Source organism: Ambystoma mexicanum, chromosome 11, assembly GCF_040938575.1.
Source record: "Ambystoma mexicanum isolate Mex_15411 chromosome 11, UKY_AmexF1_1, whole genome shotgun sequence".
Lineage (NCBI taxonomy): Eukaryota > Metazoa > Chordata > Amphibia > Caudata > Ambystomatidae > Ambystoma > Ambystoma mexicanum.
Window position 1 is genome coordinate 1,466,059,574 of NC_090934.1, and position 25,221 is coordinate 1,466,084,794.

Genomic DNA, 25,221 nt, shown 5'->3' on the forward strand with positions numbered 1-25,221 from the left:
CATGCCATTGCTTTTTTTCTCAGTTATCCTTCCAATTTCCTGTTTGAAAGGAAGTTCTAAATATATCTAACATTTGGCTTTTTTATAACCACAATAAAAAGTCTTGTTATTCTATACATAGTGCATCAGAGTGTTTCTACGACACAGTGTTGGTCTAAATGTTTGGAAATGTAAATGTCCTAATACTTTGACACACCAAGTTCAAATAAATGACCAAGTAAGTGTCAACATTGGTGGTAGGGCTACTTCTGTTTGTCCTATGTATAAAGAGACATACAGAAATCCTGGTTTTAGTATATGCAGAATCACATAGACAACAATACTTCATTTTAAATAAGTGTGCATATTGGTGACCCAAAAGCTATAGTTTGGTCCATATGTCCATATTCTAAGCTGTGCTCATCGTTTGTACTGATTTATATGTGTTTATGTTCCTAGATTGATACTTCTGAGGCAAAGTAGAGGTTGCATTTGGTCGACGTCAATAATTGTTAGTACAATGTGTGCATGGTGGACTTGCTGTCCCTTGCCTGAGACGTTTCAGCAGCGACTGATTTAACATGCCTTCTTCTGAACCGTTAAAATGATGAACCCCTGAAGTGGAAACATTAAATGGTGTGGTTACTTGTAGCTAAAATGCTATCGTAACTTGGACACTTAAAAACAGTGTCCATTGGGAAATATAAAGGCTTGGTACAACTGACCTTGGGGACCAGAAGACCAAATCGATCTGGTCGGACGAGGGTAAGTAAAGTGGAGTGTGTATTTCCATCACCTCTTTGTATGCAGTCGGGTGCCCTCTGCGAGACTACACGCAAAATGTGGGATGGGCCTATGCAGAGAAATAAATAGGGGGAGGGACATGCATATTCCCCATTCCCCACGCAGAATGAGGAAGAACAAGGACTTATGTGGGCGTGTCGAGGGACGGGCTACGCAAAGGAATCGCATGCCCAGCAATGCACAGACACAAGCGTATTCATGGACCTGACCGTGCAACGTCACGTCGGGTGAGCAAGCATGCAAACCTTGCGATCCTACCGCCACATGAAAGTATCCGTAAAGTCCCAATCGCATAGAAAACAACGCGCAAAGGTAAGGTACAGTCAGGAATGTAGGAGTACCGGCATGCAGTTGAGTTGCTGATTGAAGTTAGGGGTGCGTGTATGCAGATTAGCGGAGTGCAGCCGTCATTTACGGGGGATCACATGCAGATTTATCGGGAGTCGACTTGAGTTACGTGACATATAATGCATTTTATTGGGGTGCAGTTGAAGTTACGGGGGACCCCTGCATGGGGTGCTGCTTTGATTGCAGTGGGACGGCCCGTAGTGTTGACGGGGTGCATGATGGCGGGGATGTGCAGAAAGGTTGGTATATGTGGCTAGATCTGCTTTGCATGTGGGTGTGTTGCGGGTGCTGCGGCTGCTTCTTGTGCCTGGTGTTACTTTGCGGTTCAAATTCCATGAATACGCGGATCACACATAACATGCTTTTGCGTGCAGGTACGCGCAAAGTGGTGTTACGCGCAGAGGACTTTGCATGTGCATTTTCTATAAATTGGGCTCTTAATTGCATTGGAGATGGACGACAAGAGTTGTTTCCAGGTTTATCCAACTCCTGTGACTGACAGTCGTACATTGCACACTCATAAGAAGGAGACCCACCTTCAACGTGTCTTCGTCCAATGATTTTACTTCCTGTACAAGTTGGTCCAGTTCCTCTGGGGGAAGCAGCGATATGACCGATTGCCCAGATGACCCCGATGACTGAGAATGATACTGTTCCGGTTTACTTTCACCTTTCTCCTCATCTTTCTGCCCGACTTTGTATTCCCTCAGTTCTGAAAGGCTAGAGAGAAAAATTAGCAATTCATGCTTAAAATAAATTCACATTGCAATAGAAAGAAATGGACATTGCCCGTGTTTGCAGTTTAACAATTGCTGCCTCCTCACAATCCACATATGTATATATATATATATATATATATATATATATATATATATATATATATATATATATATATATTGTTATGGTTAAGTTAAGTTGCACTAGTAAAAACCTATGAAATTCAATGAAAAACTTTGTTAAACAGACGCTGTGGTTACAAGTAAAACCAAAATAAAACTCAGAAATTCGCCAGTTATGGTAAGCTAAGCAACCATAACTCGCGCAACCACCGTGCACTGCAAGGACTAACACCCATGACATCAAAGATGACATCACAAATGTCATTGATGACATCACTGATGATATCACATATCTGGACCACTTGTTTTTGTTCACTGACATATCTAGGCCAGGTGGTTTTGTTCACTGACAGTCAGAGTATTAAAATTCAAAAAGTGCTATATATCTTGACGTAACCTTGTCATATGTTCTTAAAGTACTTTCCAGCCCATGCTTCTAATGGGTCTTATAACCAATAGATTGTGCAATGAAACTCTGAGTGGGCTGTTATTAGCCTGTAACAGCCCACTAGCCCGAGCCATGTAGGCCCAAGCCTGCCCCCATAGCCTTGAATCCATTAATGGCCCCTGCGGCTCCCTCCAGGGTGCTTATATACTAACACATGTTTAAGGGATTAGGGTGCACGTTTAACGCACTAACCAGGTGTACTTTTTTTTAAACAGAAACTATATAACGACCACGCAACATAGAAAAGGGAGCAAGTCCTTTTTCTATGCTGATGCTGGACACTGAAGCAGGCCAGAGGGGGCACTGGACAGGCTGGGGAGAGGTACTGGGGGTAAGAGGAGGGTGGTGACAGGGACCGGAGGGATGGGGTCACGGCAAAAAGAAACCTGCAGCACCGAAAAACTGGTGCTGGAGGCTGGAAAGAAATGCAGGCTTTTAACGCTAGTTAACGCCTGTGTTCCTAGCCTCCTGGTTGGCTGGCGCCACTCCCCAGGTGATGAAGAATGTTACCATGGCATTGGTGTGGCCCCTGAAAGTGGCTGCCGAGGCCAGTTTTCTTTTGTGTATGACCCTGAGCCACCATGTGTTGGGATGAAGCTCTGCAGTCGTTGAGAGTCATAAATTCAGCAAGAACATGTTTGCTGTTACCTGGTTTCCTCTCCGCCACATCTGGGCCTCTTCCCATAACACGACCTACTTTAAGTAGGGCTTTCCCTGCTTCCAAATGAACTAGATAGAGCAAGACTTTCACATAAAAGGGGATTTATTCAAACAGTGCGTATAAAAATGAAAGAAGGACTGGCGTGCAGTAATACGGGTTAGCGCACACCTGAAGAGGACCACCCAGCGCACAGGGGCTGTGGCCTCCTGCCTGGCTGAGCCATGGGGCCTGAGCAGCGTAAAGGGGCTGTGAAGCTTGAATGTTAAAGTGGCTTCTGGCCAAAGCCAATGGTGCATGGGGAGGCCATAGAGCCCGGGTTAAAGGGGGGGGGGGCAGCTTGAGGGGCGTACTACTGATGTGTGATTCCCTCCAATGCTTAAATATAATTTACGCAAATGATTTCACTACTGTGGGTTTCTGAAAGGCAGGATGTGGAGCGGAAGCTGAGCTCACAGATGTCTGGTCATTTCCCCTTTCTCTGTCCTACTTTCCATCCTGTCAGAGATGTCACCGCTGTGTAAACCACACATTAATGATGTCAAAACGTGTGGGTGTGTGTGTTTGTTTTTGCACTTCCATGAAAAAAACGTTCATATCAATTGTCTCTTTATTACTGAACCGCTAATGTATCTCCTCTTTGATTTCTGCATGCCTGTGACTGCTTGTGGTGTGGTGTGCATGCCTGCCCTACACTGTCCATGCGTTAGCTCACACACTCCACCCTCTGCAATGGAATAAAGCAGACCACCTTACTTTACAGAGAATCCTGTGTCCGAGTGTGGACCATCGCTGGTGACGGAAGGAGGATTGTCGTCGTCTTCCGCAAAGGAGTCCGACGACTCGTCATGAGAGCTCCCTGCGTTGCCGCCATGTTGTCCCGGGGACTGAGGAAGGGACAGCAGGGATTTCATCAGCGCGAAGGACACCTGGTTGCTGATGGAGTAGATCTTGCTGCGGTGTTCCTCGCTCCTCAGGAGCTCAGAAGATTGGTTGGCTGTAAGCGGGAAGCTCCGTGTCCTCTGGCTGGGCGTTTTGGTCAGCAGAGGTTCGGCCGGAGGAACGCCTAGCGGGTCTGGGGCTTGTTCACTGCTTGCGCTACTCCTTCTCCTTGTGCTGTACAAGAGCGCTGGTTGTGACTGGGACATCAGCTCTGTGTCTCTTGCTTCAAAAGTCAAAGAAACATTGGATATCCCTGGACCGGTGTCTGAGCTTTGAGGTTTGATGTTGTTCGCTGAGAGGACATGGCGTGACCAAATTGCGATAGAATCAGGCCCTTCTCCGGCTGAACTATGTTCTACTGTCTCTGTGGTTGGTTTAGGGGTAGGGGTTCTACTTTCTTTTTCGAGCACTTGACTTGTGCTGAAAGTTTCGAAGGAGCTTATCTTCTGCTTTATCGATGAGGTTCGCGTTGAAGGATTCCGTAAACTTGACTCCTGCTCTCGCCCGGGAATTCTGTTTTTTGCAGTTGTGGTTTTATTGCCATTTGTGAGAGGATCGGAAATTGTATTCCTCGAACCTTTGAGGCTCTGGCGAAACCAAGCCGGTTTTGGAGCCACGGGAGGACCTCTCTTCATACCACCCGTTTCTTCGACTTGACACGCGTCTCGTTCCGATATCTCCATTGCCGTATCGGGGCAGGTGGAATCGTGAATGTCTTCGCTTGTACAGATGTTCGATTCAATGTCCGAAGGATTACTCTCTTCGGTTACGACAGGGTTAAATAGGCTTTTTATGCAGTCCGAAATCCTCACCCAAGGGTCTTCTGCCGTGGCCTCAAAACTGTGGTCAAGACGTTGCTGTCTTCTAAGGACTGGTCTTTGCGATGACAAGATATTGATCCCTACCAAAGAGAAACAGAAGAAGATCAGTGTCACCCATTGAATCAGTGTCTTTATTTCCCTGGTGTTATGGTGTGGTGGGTGCTGGCCTAGAAAAATAGAAAACATTTTCACATTGCTTTTTCATGCCCACTGGTACTGCCCATTGCCTCTGAAATGGTTCTACTTGTTTTCAACATTTGAAAGGCAGCAGCTTGGTCGATCACTTTTAGTGAAGTTGCTATTGAGCTTTTTTGGGGGTTTGGGGATAATCCCATCCCCATCCCCTCCCTATTCCCCAATCCCTACATACACATTAGCCAACTGAAGTTTTTCATGTATTGACCTGATGTATTTGATTGAAGCAGTCTAAAGAGGGAAACCTGTCAGCACTGGAGTGCATTAACAGCTCGCTGCATAGTCCTGAAATGGGGGTCTCGGGCTCACCAGTGAACTAAAGGCCATAGGGTTATGGAGGGAGGGCAAATGTGAAACAGGTTTCCCTAGAAAAGAACAGGAATGTTAAAAGAAAACATCGAGTCATTTATCAAAAAACATAAGGGTTGCAACATGCCGTATAATGGTGAGGCTAACAGTGTTCTCTGATCAGTCGTATATGGCCATTATAAATGGCAGCTGAGGCTGTGCTAGCCGGCAGGCAGTGGCAGCACCCTGGCACGTGAAGCTGTGCATGGCACATGCTATCAGACCATGGAAGCCTGAGCCAATGCATGCCATGTAGTGGTAGTGGCTGTACACATGAGGCCGCCCTTGCTGCACGATGGGCGCAAGTGGGCACATTTATTTATTTTATTTTATTTTGACATTTATAAAGCGCACATAGCCCAGAGGCATCTAGGCGCTAGAGCTTAAGAAATTGGTTACATAAGAGAACTTCAACAGTTACAGTTGCACTTTGACATGTAAATTACAGAATACAGGTGTGCAGATATACAAGGCAGGCATGACCTGTATGATTCACCTAGTTACCAGGTAAGTGATTGTTATTCATGGCAACTGGTACTGGAAGTAACCGGTATTGATACGAGGGTGGGTGTGCCTGCAGGTCTTCATCATATAGTAGGTTGGGAGTGGACTGTCTAATCTATGCCTGGTGACTCAATGTTGGGAGTCCAGGCAGAGAAGTCGTCTGGTTTTCAGGCATTTTCGGAAGGACCAGAGGGATGGGTCATTTCTTAGTTGGGGTGCCAGGGTGTTCCACAGTTTAGCGGCTACTCCTGGGAAGCTGGAACTGCCTGCTTTCTGTCTCTTGAATCTCGGTGTAGCAGTGAGGTGAGCGTACGAGGCTCGTGTAGGTCTGCAGTAAGCTGGTGCATTGTTGGCAAGACATTTGTGGGTGAGGATAAGGATTTTAAATGTGATCCTATCTTGGACAGGAAGCCAGTGGATGGGGCGTCTGGTTGACGAGATATGCTGCTGTATCTATATATCACATGACGATACTAGCTGGTAGATGAGGCTCTGTGTAGCATAACATGAGACTGATGCACGCGTCATTTATATAGCGCTTTGGCCAAAGCGCTTTACACAGAACATATGTACATACAATATCCCCCAATCCAAGTTGGTACTCATTTATCAACCTCAGAAGGGTGAAAGGATGAGTTGGCCTTAACTGGTGACCTACAGACCACATACACTTGGCAGCAGCGAGTGTTCAACCCGCTGAGCTACTTTACCGGTTGTGCCAGTATGAAAGCATGTGAGGATATAGATGTATAGCACATGGGTATCTGAGTCATTAGCTGCACATGAAAGCCTGCAGGTGCATTTGGGGCAGTGCCCTAACCGGATAAAGGTGCTGGATGTGTTTCTGGCATATCACAAAGTCACCTTAAAGGACTGGTAACTAAAATGTCATTTTATTACATTTCGGTGCTGCCACTTCCTTTGATTCCACTAGAAGGAAATGGCATGTGATATCACTTCCTGTGTTTGCATTAGGGTCAAATACAATGTGATGTAATTTCCTGCTAAGCCCTCTGGGAGCAATTCACCATTTTGCCTCGCTGAGAAAGCCACAAACCTGCCTGGCTGAGTAGGTCACCATCCTGCCTGGCTGAGTAGGTCTCCATCTTGCCTGGCTGAGTAGGTCTCCATCTTGCCTGGCTGAGTAGGTCTCCATCTTGCCTGGCTCAGCAACTCACCATTTTGCCTCGCTGAGAAAGCCACCATCCTGCCTGGCTGAGCAAGTCGCCACTCTGCCTCGCTGAGAGAGTCACCATCCTGCCTGGCTGAGAAAGTCACCATCCTGCCTGTCTGAGCAAGTTGCCACTCTGCAGAAAGCCACTATCCTGTCTGGCTGAGTAGGTCACCATCCTGCCTGGCTGAGCGAGTCACCATCCTGCCTGGCTTAGTAGGTCTCCATCTTGCCTAGCTCAGCAAGTCACCATTCTGCCTCGCTGAGAAAGCCACCATCCTGCCCGGCTGAGAAAGTTGCCACTCTGCAGAAAGCCACTATACTGTCTGGCTGAGCAAGTCACCATCCTGCCTTGCTGAGCAAGTCGCCACTCTGCATGGCTGAGAAAATCACCATACTGCCTGGCTGAGCAAGTCGCCACTCTGCCTCGCTGAGAAAGCCACCATTCTGCCTCGCTGAGAAGGCCACTATCCTGCCTGGCTGAGCAAGTCTCCATCCTGCCTGGCTGAGCAAGTCGCCACTCTGCCTCGCCGAGAAAGCCACCATCCTGCCTGGCTGAGCAAGTCACCATCCTGCCTGGCTGTGAAAGACACCATCCTGCCTGGCTGAGCAAGTCATCATGCTGCACAGCTGATAAGGCCACCATTCTGCCTGGATGAGAAAGATACCATCCTCGCTGGCTGAGAAAGCCACCATCCTGCCTGCCTGAGAAAGCCACCATCCTGAATGACTGTGAAAGCCACCATCCCGTGCGACTAAGAAAGCCACTATCCTGCCTGGCTGTGAAAGACACCATCCTGCCTGGCTGAGCAAGTCACCATCCTGCCTGGCTGTGAAAGCCACCATCCTGCATAACTCAGATAGCCACCACCCTAGCTGGCTGAGAAAGTCACCGTCCTGCCTGACTAAGAAAGTCACCATCCTGCCTGGCTGACAAAGACACCATCCCACCTGGCTGAGAAAGTCACCATCCTGTCTGAATGAGAAAGTCACTATGCTGCACGGCAGAGGAAGCCAGTATCCTGCCTGGCTGGAAAGATACCATGCTAGCTGGCTGAGAAAGCCACCATCCTGCCTGCCTGAGAAAGCCACCATCCTGAATGACTGTGAATGCCACCATCCTGCACGACTGAGAAGGCCACTATCCTGCCTGGCTGAGAAAGACACCATCCCACCTGGCTGAGAAATTCACCATCCTGTCTGGATGAGAAAGTAACCCTCCAGCACGGCGGAGGAAGCCAGCATCCTGCCAGGCTGGAAAGATACTATCCTGCCTGGATGAGAAAGTAACCATCCTGCGCGGCTGAGAATGTCGCCATTCTGCCTGGCTGAGAAAGACACCATCCTGTATGGCTGAGAAAATCACCATCCTGCCTGGCTGAGAAAGTCACCACCCTGCACGGCTGAGGAAGCCACCATCATGCCCGGCTGAGAAAGTCACTATCCCCCTAGGCCAACCCCACAATAGGGGGCACAACATTTACAGGCTGGAATCCAAGCAGTGCAAGAAGGAGAAGACAAGAAACAAAGCATTATCCAGCCACCAGACTCTGGAACAACATCCCATCAAACTCAAGCTGGCTCCCTCCCAGCTGCTAAAACTAACCGTAAACGTATGATGAGAAGCTACCAATCACAACTCCCCCACCACTGAGCCAACCCCTGCAATGTGCCACACTCTGTACTTGTGCAATACTCCTTTCTCGCTAGGTTGGTGCCATATAACTCACCTACGCACAATGTTCTCTTGATTACCCTTGCACCTGCCTAGTTTGGGTGCCTGTTGACGTACTGAGGACAAGCCATCACGGCCTGATACAGTGAAGAGGAAAAATCTGAATGTCCCTTCCCTCCTGATGGGGCCCCCAACCGGAAGAAGCACCCCGACAGAATAGCTATCGACCACACGAGATCTCACCAATCCCCACTGCTCCCAGCATAATCACACATCACGAACGGTACCGAGCCATTCGACCATACAACCCCGTTGTGGTACGAACTCTATCCAATCCAAGCAACGACAACCAAGACCGAGCTGGAGATGATTGTATGGACCGAATTGATTGATGTTCCGCAAGCCCTGCTGTAGGTCCTTAGAGACTCCATGACGACATAGTCGCGTTAGACAAGAAGCACATGTGCAATCTGCACAGTCGGGACACTCACACACACAAATCCACACGAAGAACATACGTGTACAGTTCTATGAGCTAGATGACAGTGACATATATATATACTGTCTGCATGTTGTTATTTTGCCACATAGGTTCACTACCGCACCGCAGAAACGCATGAAGCCAGAAGAGCTTGTGTATATGCTTGCAGACGCAACATGCTACTAACTCTATGGCTGGTCAGGAGCATTCAAGAGACCTGACCAACCATGACAAACCCTAACCTATGGACAATTATGTCAAATGTGTAACCAGAGCTGAAGTAGGCCTCAGACAAATCCAGCACACAAGAATCATCTCACAAGAAATCCTGAGGCCGCAAGTTGCTGTGCATGCAGAATAACCCTGGCAGGGACCGCCAAGGCCACGATGTTGCAAGTGACATTCCTTGCTTACCGCGCCATGGTGGGCCCAGCTACAGGAGAGAATATCCCAAGCTACAATACAAATCAAATCGAAGTCATTTGGCTGCACCAGTGGTCTGCTCACACGTGATCCGTCCGACCTGACAGGATACCAAGGCCTGGAAGCTGGGAAGATGCAGTCGTCTCACGTCTGGGACTGAGCTTGCAACAACATTGCAACAATCAATCTACAAAATGTGCTGGGACTGGCCCGCTCTAATGGCATTACTAAGACCTCCCATTGTTGTACACTGTCACATAGTCACACCTTGTTGATACACATTGTACGAAAGCAGGTGTCTTGCGGGCTGGGAACAACAGTAGTCCCAGGCTTGGGGGCCCGCGGCCTGACCATTGAGGACACTGGGGGTTAGGGGTTGGCGGCTGGAATCTGCAACCAACCATCAGGGTTTCTAATGTAACAGTTCTCAGATAGCCATTTTCAGGGACGATCCAAGTAGACCACCTGGCACAGTGGCCAGCAATAATTTTACGCTCTATATGTCCCTATACTGGACCTACCACTCTGGGAGCCAATCCGAAGTGGCGTTAGGTTCGGGACGGATTTTGGTGAGTGACGCTGAGTGGGACGTCACAACTGTGGAAAAGTGGCCTGCGAGCCCAAAATCTATGAGATGTGCCTGGGCTGGATTTTGCTCCATGCGTGTTATCCCTGCCTGTTTGCTATAGTAAACAGTAGTAACCCTTTGCTCCTTGTGTGGACCTCGACTTCTTTGGGACATTGGAAGGAGTTAGGGCCTGAGCTGGAGGTCCACGGGACCTTAGGTACGGCTCTGCCGACCCCAGAAATTACCCTAACAACAGGCCGCCCTTTCTACTTCAGGCCAGGCCTGAAGACTCGGAAGCACCCTGTTTCCTTTTACCTAGATGTGCCATCTTTCCGCAAACATCTTGAACCACCCCCCTGCACCCTCCCGGGGGATAGGGCGATCTCTCGCTTCACTGCAGGTGAGTGCCAAGCTACTTACCCGCTGCCATGTTTCTCATTTCAAACTTTAATCAATTCAGAAAATCCAGTAGGAGTTGTGCTTGCAGGTGTGCGTTGCTGCATCACGCATGCCCTCACCCCACAGAAGTACACATTTGTATAAGGACTAAGTAAGCCGTCTTTTTTCCGAACACGACACAATATACTGAGTACACCTAAACGGGGACTCTTGCTGCTGCTTAGCCCGGGTTAGCTCACTAAACTCCAGCATGAAACATTGACGTGTAGCTGAGAAGCCTTCACCGCTGGCCCTTTCTCATTCGGGTTCTTGTAAACCCGGGCAAATAATCTCCCATTAGAGCCCTGAGCAGTACTCTCTCGGCCACAAGCATAGTGGCCCCCAAAAACAGTCCAGCTGCAGTCCTGCTGGGGTCCATATTTGCACACGTCCCAGATCCGTTTCCAAATAAGACTGTCCATGTGTGCACTGCATCGGCTGTACTGCATGGCAGAGTGCAATACCTGTGCACAGCACTGAAAAGAATGGTCTTATCACAGGCTGCATGTGACGTCACTACGGCCTGTAAGAAGAACATGGCATCGCTGGCGCAACTGTAACCGGTTATTACAGCCGCGTGTGACGTCACGGCGCCTGCTCTGCGCTGAGCCAGCCTAGAGCGTCTTCCAGCTGGAACTCCAGCACTACGTAGGGCCCTCCATTCATAAGGACATACATGTCTAACTGCCAGTATGTTGATTTTGGACACTTTTGGGGGTGAGCAGGAATAGAAACGCGTGCTTTCATTTTAAAGCACAACACGGTTTTTAGATGCATTTTATTAAACTGCTTAAACTACTTTTCTGCGACACATTTCAAGCTGCGATGAGTGTTTTTGTAAATCCAGAAAGATTCTACATGGACTCTTTGCATTATATCCAGAACCTGTCTAACATTAGATGAAGCAATCACTCTGGGTGTATTTTTCTTTTGTTAATGGGAGTCTCCCCCTTCAGAACCCTCGCTCCGATATTACCTCTCCCCAAATACATACTATATAAATATATGAAAGCGATTCCGTCGAAGTAAATTCTCGCAGAGCAATTGACTTGGATAAAACCATGGCAACGGACATGCCGTGGCCATGGATTACAAGGAACACAATGTGCCCCACCGTGCAGCAAGTCACCTCAGTCCCCTTGCTCATGAAACTGCTCAGAGCGTACGCCAGAGGGCGCTTTATCCCAAACATTATAACATCTCTTTAATACAAAGAACATTTCATCATAATTCCATTCACCCTCTGTACACGATGAGTGATATGACACAAACCTGCCCCACTGGAAGACTGTAGGAAAAGGAGTGTACGATGAGTGATAGGACACAAACCTGCCCCACTGGGAGACTGTAGGAAAAGAAGTGTACGATGAGTGATATGACACAAACCTGCCCCACTGGGAGACTGTAGGAAAAGGATTGTACGATGAGTGATATGACACAAACCTGCCCCACTGGAAGACTGTAGGAAAAGGATTGTACGATGAGTGGTATAACACAACCGTGCCCAACTGGGAGACTGTAGGAAAAGGAGTGTACGATGAGTGATATAACACAACTGTGCCCAACTGGGAGTCTGTAGGAAAAGGAGTGTACGATGAGTGATATAACAAAACCGTGCCCCACTGGGAGACTGTAGGAAAAGGATTGTACGATGAGTGGTATAACACAACCGTGCCCAACTGGGAGACTGTAGGAAAAGGAGTGTACGATGAGTGATATGACACAAACCTGCCCCACTGGGAGACTGTAGGAAAAGGATTGTACGATGAGTGATATGACACAAACCTGCCCCACTGGAAGACTGTAGGAAAAGGATTGTACGATGAGTGGTATAACACAACCGTGCCCAACTGGGAGACTGTAGGAAAAGGAGTGTACGATGAGTGATATAACACAACTGTGCCCAACTGGGAGTCTGTAGGAAAAGGAGTGTACGATGAGTGATATAACAAAACCGTGCCCCACTGGGAGACTGTAGAAAAAAGATTGTACGATGAGTGATATAACACAACTGTGCCCAACTGGGAGACTGTAGGAAAAGGAGTGTACAATGAGTGATATAACACAACCGTGCCCCACTGGGAGACTGTAGAAAAAGGAGTGTACAATGAGTGATATGACACAACCTTGCCCAGCTGGGAGACTGTAGGAAAAGGAGTGTACGATGAGTGATAGGACACAAACCTGCCCCACTGGGAGACTGTAGGAAAAGAAGTGTACGATGAGTGATATGACACAAACCTGCCCCACTGGAAGACTGTAGGAAAAGGAGTGTACGATGAGTGATATGACACAAACCTGCCCCACTGGAAGACTCTAGGAAAAGGAGTGTACGATGAGTGATATAACACAACCGTGCCTCACTGGGTGACTCTAGGAATAGGAGTGTACGATGAGTGATATGAAACAAACCTGCCCCACTGGGAGACTGTAGGAAAAGGAGTGTACGATGAGTGATATGACACAAACCTGCCCCACTGGGAGACTATAGGAAAAGGAGTGTACGATGAGTGATAGGACACAAACCTGCCCCACTGGAAGACTGTAGGAAAAGGAGTGTACGATGAGTGATATAACACAACCGTGCCCCACTGGGAGACTCTAGGAAAAGGAGTGTACGATGAGTGATAGGACACAAACCTGCCCCACTGGAAGACTGTAGGAAAAGGAGTGTACGATGAGTGATATGACACAAACCTGCCCCACTGGGAGACTCTAGGAAAAGAAGTGTACGATGAGTGATATGACACAAACCTGCCCCACTGGGAGACTATAGGAAAAGGAGTGTACGATGAGTGATAGGACACAAACCTGCCCCACTGGAAGACTGTAGGAAAAGGAGTGTACGATGAGTGATAGGACACAAACCTGCCCCACTGGGAGACTATAGGAAAAGGAGTGTACGATGAGTGATAGGACACAAACCTGCCCCACTGGGAGACTGTAGGAAAAGGAGTGTACGATGAGTGATAGGACACAAACCTGCCCCACTGGAAGACTGTAGGAAAAGGAGTGTACGATGAGTGATAGGACACAAACCTGCCCCACTGGGAGACTCTAGGAAAAGAAGTGTACGATGAGTGATATGACACAAACCTGCCCCACTGGGAGACTATAGGAAAAGGAGTGTACGATGAGTGATAGGACACAAACCTGCCCCACTGGGAGACTATAGGAAAAGGAGTGTACGATGAGTGATAGGACACAAACCTGCCCCACTGGGAGACTCTAGGAAAAGAAGTGTACGATGAGTGATAGGACACAAACCTGCCCCACTGGGAGACTATAGGAAAAGGAGTGTACGATGAGTGATAGGACACAAACCTGCCCCACTGGAAGACTGTAGGAAAAGGAGTGCACGATGAGTGATATAACACAACCGTGCCCCACTGGGTGACTCTAGGAAAAGGAGTGTACGATGAGTGATATGACACAAACCTGCCCCACTGGAAGACTGTAGGAAAAGGAGTGTACGATGAGTGATATGACACAAACCTGCCCCACTGGGAGACTCTAGGAAAAGAAGTGTACGATGAGTGATATGACACAAACCTGCCCCACTGGGAGACTATAGGAAAAGGAGTGTACGATGAGTGATAGGACACAAACCTGCCCCACTGGGAGACTATAGGAAAAGGAGTGTACGATGAGTGATAGGACACAAACCTGCCCCACTGGGAGACTCTAGGAAAAGAAGTGTACGATGAGTGATATGACACAAACCTGCCCCACTGGGAGACTATAGGAAAAGGAGTGTACGATGAGTGATAGGACACAAACCTGCCCCACTGGAAGACTGTAGGAAAAGGAGTGCACGATGAGTGATATAACACAACCGTGCCCCACTGGGTGACTCTAGGAAAAGGAGTGTACGATGAGTGATATGACACAAACCTGCCCCACTGGAAGACTGTAGGAAAAGGAGTGTACGATGAGTGATATGACACAAACCTGCCCCACTGGGAGACTGTAGGAAAAGAAGTGTACGATGAGTGATAGGACACAAACCTGCCCCACTGGAAGACTGTAGGAAAAGGAGTGTACAATGAGTGATAGGACACAAACCTGCCCCACTGGAAGACTGTAGGAAAAGGATTGTACGATGAGTGATATGACACAAACCTGCCCCACTGGAAGACTGTAGGAAAAGGATTGTACGATGAGTGGTATAACACAACCGTGCCCAACTGGGAGACTGTAGGAAAAGGAGTGTACGATGAGTGATATAACACAACTGTGCCCAACTGGAAGACTGTAGGAAAAGGAGTGTACGATGAGTGATATGACACAAACCTGCCCCACTGGAAGACTGTAGGAAAAGGAGTGTACGATGAGTGATATGACACAAACCTGCCCCACTGGGAGACTCTAGGAAAAGAAGTGTACGATGAGTGATATGACACAAACCTGCCCCACTGGAAGACTGTAGGAAAAGGAGTGTACGATGAGTGATATGACACAAACCTGCCCCACTGGGAGACTCTAGGAAAAGAAGTGTACGATGAGTGATATGACACAAACCTGCCCCACTGGAAGACTGTAGGAAAAGGAGTGTACGATGAGTGATATGACACAAACCTGCCCCACTGGGAGACTCTAGGAAAAGAAGTGTACGATGAGTGATATGACACAAACCTGCCCCACTGGAAGACTGTAGGAAAAAGAGTGTACGATGAGTGATATGACACAAACCTGCCCCACTGGGAGACTCTAGGAAAAGAAGTGTACGATGAGTGATATGACACAAACCTGCCCCACTGGAAGACTGTAGGAAAAGGAGTGTACGATGAGTGATATGACACAAACCTGCCCCACTGGGAGACTCTAGGAAAAGAAGTGTACGATGAGTGATATGACACAAACCTGCCCCACTGGAAGACTGTAGGAAAAGGAGTGTACGATGAGTGATATGACACAAACCTGCCCCACTGGGAGACTCTAGGAAAAGAAGTGTACGATGAGTGATATGACACAAACCTGCCCCACTGGAAGACTGTAGGAAAAGGAGTGTACGATGAGTGATATGACACAAACCTGCCCCACTGGGAGACTCTAGGAAAAGAAGTGTACGATGAGTGATATGACACAAACCTGCCCCACTGGAAGACTGTAGGAAAAGGAGTGTACGATGAGTGATATGACACAAACCTGCCCCACTGGGAGACTCTAGGAAAAGAAGTGTACGATGAGTGATATGACACAAACCTGCCCCACTGGGAGACTATAGGAAAAGGAGTGTACGATGAGTGATAGGACACAAACCTGCCCCACTGGAAGACTGTAGGAAAAGGAGTGCACGATGAGTGATATAACACAACCGTGCCCCACTGGGTGACTCTAGGAAAAGGAGTGTACGATGAGTGATATGACACAAACCTGCCCCACTGGAAGACTGTAGGAAAAGGAGTGTACGATGAGTGATATGACACAAACCTGCCCCACTGGGAGACTGTAGGAAAAGAAGTGTACGATGAGTGATAGGACACAAACCTGCCCCACTGGAAGACTGTAGGAAAAGGAGTGTACAATGAGTGATAGGACACAAACCTGCCCCACTGGAAGACTGTAGGAAAAGGATTGTACGAAGAGTGATATGACACAAACCTGCCCCACTGGAAGACTGTAGGAAAAGGATTGTACGATGAGTGGTATAACACAACCGTGCCCAACTGGGAGACTGTAGGAAAAGGAGTGTACGATGAGTGATATAACACAACTGTGCCCAACTGGGAGTCTGTAGGAAAAGGAGTGTACGATGAGTGATATAACAAAACCGTGCCCCACTGGGAGACTGTAGAAAAAAGATTGTACGATGAGTGATATAACACAACTGTGCCCAACTGGGAGACTGTAGGAAAAGGAGTGTACAATGAGTGATATAACACAACCGTGCCCCACTGGGAGACTGTAGAAAAAGGAGTGTACAATGAGTGATATGACACAACCTTGCCCAGCTGGGAGACTGTAGGAAAAGGAGTGTACGATGAGTAATATGACACAAACCTGCCCCACTGGAAGACTGTAGGAAAAGGATTGTACGATGAGTGATATGACACAACCGTGCCCCACTGGGAGACTGTAGGAAAAGGATTGTACGATGATATGACACAACCGTGCCCCAGTGGGAGACTGTAGGAAAACGATTGTACGATGAGTGGTATAACACAACCGTGCCCAACTGGGAGTCTGTAGGAAAAGGAGTGTACGATGAGTGATATAACACAACCGTGCCCCACTGGGAGACTGTAGAAAAAAGATTGTACGATGAGTGATATAACACAACCGTGCCCAACTGGGAGACTGTAGGAAAAGGAGTGTACGATGAGTGATATAACACAACCGTGCCCCACTGGGAGACTGTAGAAAAAGGAGTGTACGATGAGTGATATGACACAACCTTGCCCAGCTGGGAGACTGTAGGAAAAGGAGTGTACGACGAGTGATATGACACAACCGTGCCCCACTGGGAGACTGTAGGAAAAGGATTGTACGATGAGTGATATGACACAACCGTGCCCCACTGGGAGACTGTAGGAAAAGGATTGTACGATGAGTGATATGACACAACCGTGCCCCACTGGGAGACTGTAGAAAAAAGATTGTACGATGAGTGGTATAACACAACTGTGCCCAACTGGGAGTCTGTAGGAAATGGAGTGTACGATGAGTGATATAACACAACCGTGCCCCGCTGGGAGACTGTAGAAAAAGGAGTGTACAATGAGTGATATAACACAACCTTGCCCAGCTGGGAGACTGTAGGAAAAGGAGTGTACGATGAGTGATATAACACAACCGTGCCCCACTGGAAGACTGTAGGAAAAGGATTGTACGATAAGTGATATAACACAACCTTGCCCCACTGAGAGACTGTAGGAAAAGGAGTGTACGATGAGTGATATGACACAACCGGGTCCCACTGGGAGACTGTAGGAAAAGGATTGTACGATGAGTGATAGGACACAACCTTGCCCCACTGGGAGACTGTAGCAAACGGATTGTAGGATGAGTGATATAACGCAACCTTGCCACACTGGAAGACTGTAGCAAACAGATTGTACGGTGAGTGATATAACACAACCTTGCCCCACTGGGAGACTGTAGCAAACGGATTGTACGATGAGTGATATAACACAACCTTGCCCCACTGGGAGGCTGTAGCAAACAGATTGTACGATGAGTGATATAAACACAACCTTGCCCCACTGGGAGACTGTAGGAAACGGATTGTACGTTGAGTGATCACAACCTGGCCCCACTGGGAAACTGTACCAAATGGATCGTACGTTGAGTGATATCACACAACCTTACCCCACTGGGAGACTGTAGCAAACGGATCGTATGTTGAGTGATGTAACACAACTGTGCCCCACTGGGAGACTGTAGGAAACGGATCGCACGTTGAGTGATATAACACAATCGTACCCCACTGGGAGACTGTAGGAAACGGATCGTATGATGAGTGATATAACACATCCTTGCCCCACTGGGGGACTATAGGAAACGGATTGTACATTGAGTGATATAACACAACCTTGCCCCACTGGGAGACTGCAGCAAAAGGATTGTACGTTGAGTGATATAACACAATCTTTCCCCACTGGGAGACTGTAGCAAAAGGATCATACAATGAGTGATATTACAAAATCTTGCCCCACTGGGCGACTGTAGCAAAAGGATTGTACGATGAGTGATATAACACAAACGTGCCCCATTGGAAGACTGTAGGAAATAGATTGTACGTTGAGTAATATAACACAACCTTGCCCCACTGGGAGACTGTAGGAAATGGAGTGTAGATGAGTGATATAACAGAAACGTGCCCCACTGGGAGACCGTAGGAAAAGGATTGTACGAGCGATATAACACAACCTTGCCCCACTGGGAGACTGTGGGGTAAGGATTAATTTGTGTACCCTTCTTGTTAGGAGTGAGTTGAGGGTCTAGGCCTTCTTGCTAGGAGTGAGCTGAGGGTATAGGCCTTCTGAGGGTCTAGGCCTTCTTGCTGGGAGTGAGCTGAGGGTCTAGGCCTTCTTGCTTGGAGTGAATTGAGGGTCTAGGCCTTCTTGCTAGGAGTGAGCTGAGGCTCTATGCCTTCTTGCTAGGAGTGAGTTGAGGGTCTAGGCCTTCTTGCTTGGAGGGAGTTGAGGGTCTAGGCCTTCTTGCTAGGAGTGAGCTGAGGGTTTAGGCCTTCTTGCTAGGAGTGAGCTGAGGGTCTAGGCCGTCTTGCTTGGAGTGAGCTGAGGGTCTAGGCCTTCCTGCTTGGAGTGAGATGAGGGTCTAGGCTTTCTTGCTAGGATTGAGTTGAGGGTCTAGGCCTTCTTGCTTGGAGTGAGTTGAGGGTCTAGGCCTTCTTGCTTGGAGTGAGTTGAGGGTCTATGCCTTCTTGCTTGGAGTGAGTTGAGGGTCTAGGCCTTCTTGCTTGGAGTGAGCTGAGGGTCTAGGCCTTCTTGTTAGGGGTGAGCTGGGGTTCTAGGCCTTCTTGGTAGGAGTGAGCTGAGGGCCTAGGCCTTCTTTCTTGGAGAGAATTGAGGGTCTAGGCCTTCTTGCTAGGAGTGAGCTGAGGGTCTAGGCTTTCTTGCTAGGAGTGAGCTGAGGGTCTAGGCTTTCTTGCTAGGAGTGAGTTGAGGGTCTAGGTCTTATTGCTTGGAGTGAGTTGAGGGTCTAGGCCTTCTTGCTAGGAATGAGCTGAGGGTCTAGGCCTTCTTGCTAGGAGTGAGATGAGGGTCTAGGGCACACATGGATATCTCTGTTGGAGTTCATTCGTGGATTTCAAAGACCTTCTTCCTCAGAAACAGATGGTTCTTGCTTCCTTTAGAATAGGCCTATGGCCACTAACCCTGGATGGCAGGAGTGGTTTAAGGCTGGGAGCGGCCAGGGATTTAGGATAGTGCATCCTGTGACTGTCCTTGACAACCCATAATGCATGTGCAATTATTTCTTCTGTTTCACTCTACTGCAAATGTCAGTTTTTAAGACGTGTAGCATCAGCCGTTGTTTTTTTTTGGGGCGGGGGGTTTCGGCCAATCAGCGATTACTTACCTTATGCAGATGAAATAATATATCGGGGGGTCGGGGTGTAATCTCTCTTTTTATAATTGTGGGTTACTGAACGTATCTAAATGTATAGAGCTTTCTAGAAGAAATCCAGCGTCTCTGTGCTCTGGATATCATCACCACCTACATGTGACATGCATTTAAACATCTGGACAGAACTGGTATTGGCCATCAAGAAAGTGGACATTCCCCTACGTCCCGATAACCCGGATAAGAACAACAGCAGTTATGTATATACCTCCTTGAAAACTAAGACAAGCCCCACTGCTATATCTGCATGCTGACAATGAGATCACCGGCTCAGCATTTCATCACATTTAGGCAATGCTATTGCAACGCGCATGCTGGAAGCTTGGCTCAAGTGCTCGCCTCTAATTAGTCTGCCCCTCTCAGAAGTTCCGGAAGCTTCTCAGGACCTTTTCTCCCCCCTCTTCCCTCTCCCCCTTCCTTGCTAATGCCCCCCGCTGATACGACTGGCTGCCTGGTGCTTTCTGAGTCATACAGGGACAAGCCTTCCCTCAACCAGTCTGCATCAGCACCCGCCCCTTACCAGCACTTGCCTGTGGGCACCCTTCCTTGATTGGACTACTGAGTCTTGTCCAACCCCCCTCCTCGCACTACTTGAACCTCTTCCCACCCCCCCATCACACTTGCCCTCCAGGCCCCCGCTGGCACTTACACAGCACCTTGGGCCACTTCCCTCCTTTATCCCCTCGCCCTACACCTCCACCCCCCCTGCACTTCCTGTTGCTGAACTTGCACGATCCGAATGTCACAAGGCCTAGTAGGACCGTTTATTGTTGTTTTTATCCTCCTCTGTTCCCCTTTCCCCCCTAGTCTTGTGGGCGCCTGGAAACACTTCTGCTATGTAGGCGCCATACAGATGTGCATTAATAAATAAAAATAAAATAAATGAGTTGCCACTTTTTATGATGGTGGCCTTCATTGCACGTTTTAGATCTCACGTTAAGCATTTTTGTAATGAAGACACCATCATTCTTATCTCAAACCACCTGTCTTTTTAAGTTGTGTCTATTCAGTGGCAGCTACGTGCCAGCACTTTTGCATTGGACTGCAGATAGGAGTGAACAAGATTGTGAGGATGGGCACACAGTTTGTAGTTGTTGTTTGGTTACTTAGTCACCTGTTGGCTGCCAGGGCTGTGCTAATTCCTATGACCATCCCCACCACTACCTGCCCGTCCCCAAGCAAAACACAGCCACCTGGGGTCTCTTTGAGGTAGCTCAGTCAAATGTTATGTTACTTTGCATTTATATAGCGCCCTATGTATCATTGGTAGGATCTATGAATAGTAACATCGAAGCTTGTATGGCCTAGGGCCTGCCACTGTTATTGGGGAGCAGTTTTCTGAGAGTAAATGGCTCGATTGCAATTGTAGTAGTGCTACAGGTGTATCAACAATGTCTTACAAGCTGTATGTGTGTCCTCTCACCTGTTCCTTGCACTGAAGTTCTGTTAAAACCAAGCATTGGCAAATCGAAGAGTTTTTGCTTCTGTATAGGTATTAGATAGGCATTTGCCAGTCCCTCCTCTCATGGATCGTATGCCCCGGTAATCACACCATGTTCCACCTGTTGCCATTTTATGGCCGGGTAGTGCCCTCATGGCAGAGCCTGGCAAATCCTTACCCCTCACCTACAAAAAAACCAAAGCTGTTGGCTTTGCCAATGCCTGCTCTCATAGTCTGCACGGATCCCATTAATGCATTTTACATGATTTGAGGATTTCGTTCGTTCTTTGGTGTTCTGTAACATGCCTCGTGCATGCACAAGTCTAGGGGTGTACTTTGTATGTATGTTTTGTGAGTACTTATCCTTGAAATGAACACTGGACTATCATTAAAATCAGCTTGTCTGCTATGAAATGTTCCATTAACGTGTAAGTGTATTGAAGTATGTTGACTGTTGTGCTGCTTGCAATCCCACCTAGCAGGCGTGCGGTAAAGTGTTTCGCCACATGGCAGTGGCTGTTTGCGACACAATGCCCGAGGCCGAGTTCCTTCCGGGACTGGAGTCCTGCAAACACACTCACACACACTCACACACAGCGCTGTCTAGCCAGGCGCTTCCTCGCGGTCCTTCCTTTAGTTACTAACGTGTGGGTTTTCCTTTAAAGGCCCTTCCGGTGCAAACCAGGCCCAGAGGTACAATAGGACACATCAAAATAATCACAGAAAGCACCGGGGCCTCGCCGCAGAAATGGTGCACCAGTGCACGTGCAAGTTTGCACGGAGCTAGCACTAGGGCAAACACTAGTGAGCTATTTTTGCAACAGGGCAACGCTTGCTCTAGTGCTGATGCGAAATGCTATCCGCACGAGGGAAAGTGAATGGAGGATAGCACAGGGGCAACGTGCTGGTCAGGGAAACCCGGATCCGCGCTTAGAAACCGAACTCAGGTATAAAGCGCTTTATAAATAATAAAATATATAAATATTACCAATCAATGGTCTTAATTTTTGTAAACTGTCTACTCCAACCCCAATCATCCAGTGACTTTCACTCAAGTCTCCTCCATCTTGTGGAAAGGGCATCCTAAGCAGGCACTGCCCGACACTGGCATGAATTCTATGTATACCCGGTTCCAAATGACATGCCACAGTGGTACACATGGAAACACGGGGACATTGAATTGCAAAAGCCATAGACCTGCAGGGAACGTATGGTCGGTTGAGCGCCGACTGCCAACGCCTCCACAAGATGAGGCTGGAGATGGGGGTGTTTAACCAGAAGACGCCCTCTACAGCTGTTTGGCTTGTTCCCCCTGTGCGTTTTCTATCTTTACATTGTGCCATTGCGCAGATTTCCAGTGCAGACACAGCTGATCTTCGACAGACTGTAATGTACATAGCGCTGATCTGAAGAGACGTTCACAGGCGCGCACGTGCTCTGGCCGCTGCCTGGTGCTGGGGGTTGACCTCGGGTTCTGTTTCCAAACTGCAAGTTTAGCCACTTGACCACATCCCAAACTCACAAAGACTCAACAGAGAAATTGGTGCATACAGTACAATGCTGATGCCATGCACCCTGGCAGCTGTGCTCCGAGGGCAGTTTCCGTCTGTGATGTAACTTCATTCATTGGGCAGCGGGAGGCTTCCCTTCCTGCCCCAGCATTTCATAAACTCCAGATGTTCCTTGCTAAGCACAGCATGGGTCATGCAAACAGCAGCCGTGCACACTCAGCAGATGAAGCGCATGCAAGTGATGGCCTTGTGGGCAGGCTCACCTACCTGGGTCCGCGGACTGGTCCGCAGGGCTGCCGTCCGCCGAGGATGCACAGGGCCGCTCTTCTCCGCCTGGAAGTGAGGACGGGGCAGAGGCGCTGTGGGTAATAGCCGCTCTATTTCCCCTCAAGGGCAGGCTTCCTGCTTCCTGCTGAATAAACAGGAAGCAAAGACTTGTCAGAATAGCGCGAAAGAAACCACAGACGCGTCGTTAAAGCAACTCGCACAGGGCCAGGGTAACAGGGTACGCCTTGCTTGGTGCTTAAGGAACCCATCACTCGAGCCTCATGTTTACAAGAAGCTGCCTGGCCGCCAAATGCATTGAAATAGCGGGAAGAAAAAGCTGCTTGAAACTGGGTTTCAGCACTGGGGCCAGGCCACAGCAGGTGCACCCCTTGCTTCCTTATTGGGGTGACACTAGACCTCCTGGCTTTGTCAAGACTGTCACGGAACTGGCTAGGCTGCACCCCCTGTCCACCCCTCCAAGTGCATATCCAAACAAACAAGCAAACAAGCGAAGTCTGCGCTTCTATTTCACAGACCTACTCGGACCTGGCCTGTGCCCCCACTTCTGCAGTTCACTGTAGTTCACTTCTGCATGACAAGGCAGGTCTGTTTGCAGGGTCGGAATGCCCTCTAATCGTCACTGGGGAGTGGGGCCCAGTTTCTGGCCATGCCTGGGCAGGTTTGGAGAAGAAAAAAATACTTTTTTTTTTTCTTCTTTCAAAACGCCTTTCATCCTTCTTAGGCCGATAAATGAGTACCAACACATGTTGGGTGATATTGTATCCATATTTGCGCTATAAAAAAAGAGCTACAGCGTAAGTGCTATGCAATAACATATTATCATTTGGCCTTGGACGTCTGCTTGGATTCACAGTAATTTAGTGTACTTAGGAACAATGCTATTTGATGCCACTTCCTGTTTTGTCAAGGGGTGAAAGGTTGTGTTTCATCGCTTCCCCGGATGTCACTTTGGGGTGGGGTCAAATGACATCACTTCCGGTGATGTCATCAGAAGTCAAGGGTCGTGAGGCGATGGGCGTGCCACCTTCTTTTTGGGTGACCGGGCCTATTTCTTGTCCCAGTCCGACCCTGTCTGTTTGGAGAACACCCACCCGAGGCCTGAATTTGTGGGACAAGCCGCAAACATCCTGAGGAAGACATGTTTAAACACAGAGCCCCTGCTGCCCATTTCTGAAGTGTAGCACCGACTTCTGCCGCGTTCATGGCCTCTTGGCGCTTTGGAGCATGCACGAGGTGGTGGACTTCGATGGGAACTGGCTGGGAGTACGCAGGGGAGAGCAAAGTTGCTCTTGCTGCAGTGTGATGGGTGCAGGTCGGGATATATGATATATGATATGATATAAGGAAGGGGGACAGTGAAGATAACAAGCACAACGATCTTACTAGGCCCAGTGACATTGAGAACGTGCAAGTGCATGGGGAAAGTGCAAGGGAGGGGGGAGAAATTGGAAAGTGCAGAGCATAAGAGAGGACAATAAATAAATAATAAATAAATAAATACGGTGATGCAAAACGGTGGCAGTGCAGCCTGTGAGGGCCAAGTGCAAGGTTAGTCAGATAGGGAGCATCTGATCAGTGCAAAGAGTGGGGGAGGGGGCTGTATGGGTACAGACACAGGCCCCAGTGCAAGGGGTGGCCCGGAGGCAGTGCAGGAGGGTGGCAGGGTGAGTAAGTACCTGGGCCTGGAAGACAGAGTGTGACCAGGTGAGCACTGCTGAGAGAGAGAGCAGATCAGCAGGGGAGAAGAGGGGCAAAGGCAGAGGCAAAGAGGAAGGTCTTGAGGAGCTTCCGGAACCGGAGATGGTTCTCCTCAGGTTTCAAGGTGGCAGGGAGGCTGTTCCAGAGGGAGGCCCCAGCCGAAGACCGAGATCTACCCCCAGCTCGTTTCTTTGAAAAACAACTGACCCTGAGGGACTTGGAGGTAGAGGAGCGAAGAGGTCTAGAGAGGAGGTATTTACGGACGGATAGTTGAAGGTCATTTGGACTGAGGCCCCAGAAAGCCTTGATACATATAGCCAGGATAAATGGGGAGGCGGGCTAGTTGGTGTTTTTGGGGGTAGAGTATCAAGTGACACCGCGCCTGGCAACAACTAGGGTGTGTATGTTTGATATAAAGTGTGAGTTTGAGTGGTAGCCCAGATGTTTAGAGGCGTCGACAGGGTAGGGCCTGAGTGGGTAAAGCCCACCCAAAACCTGCAAATGCCCACTCAGCCGCGCTGTGTGGGCATTTACAGATGTTAATGTCAGTGCGG

At 48.6% G+C, this 25,221-nt stretch overlaps 1 protein-coding gene across 1 annotated transcript in view; it reads right to left on the bottom strand.

Annotated features, from left to right (window-relative positions):
- Nucleotides 1-25,221, bottom strand: part of IL16 (interleukin 16) — a 364,690-nt gene that overhangs the window by 97,113 nt on the left and 242,356 nt on the right. Inside the window, exons 13-15 of the mRNA XM_069625140.1 lie at nt 22,949-23,093; nt 3,833-4,919; nt 1,668-1,851 (exon numbers count right to left, since the gene is read on the bottom strand). Coding sequence (XP_069481241.1) covers nt 1,668-1,851; nt 3,833-4,919; nt 22,949-23,093 — 1,416 coding nt within the window. The remainder of the gene's footprint in view (nt 1-1,667; nt 1,852-3,832; nt 4,920-22,948; nt 23,094-25,221) is intronic.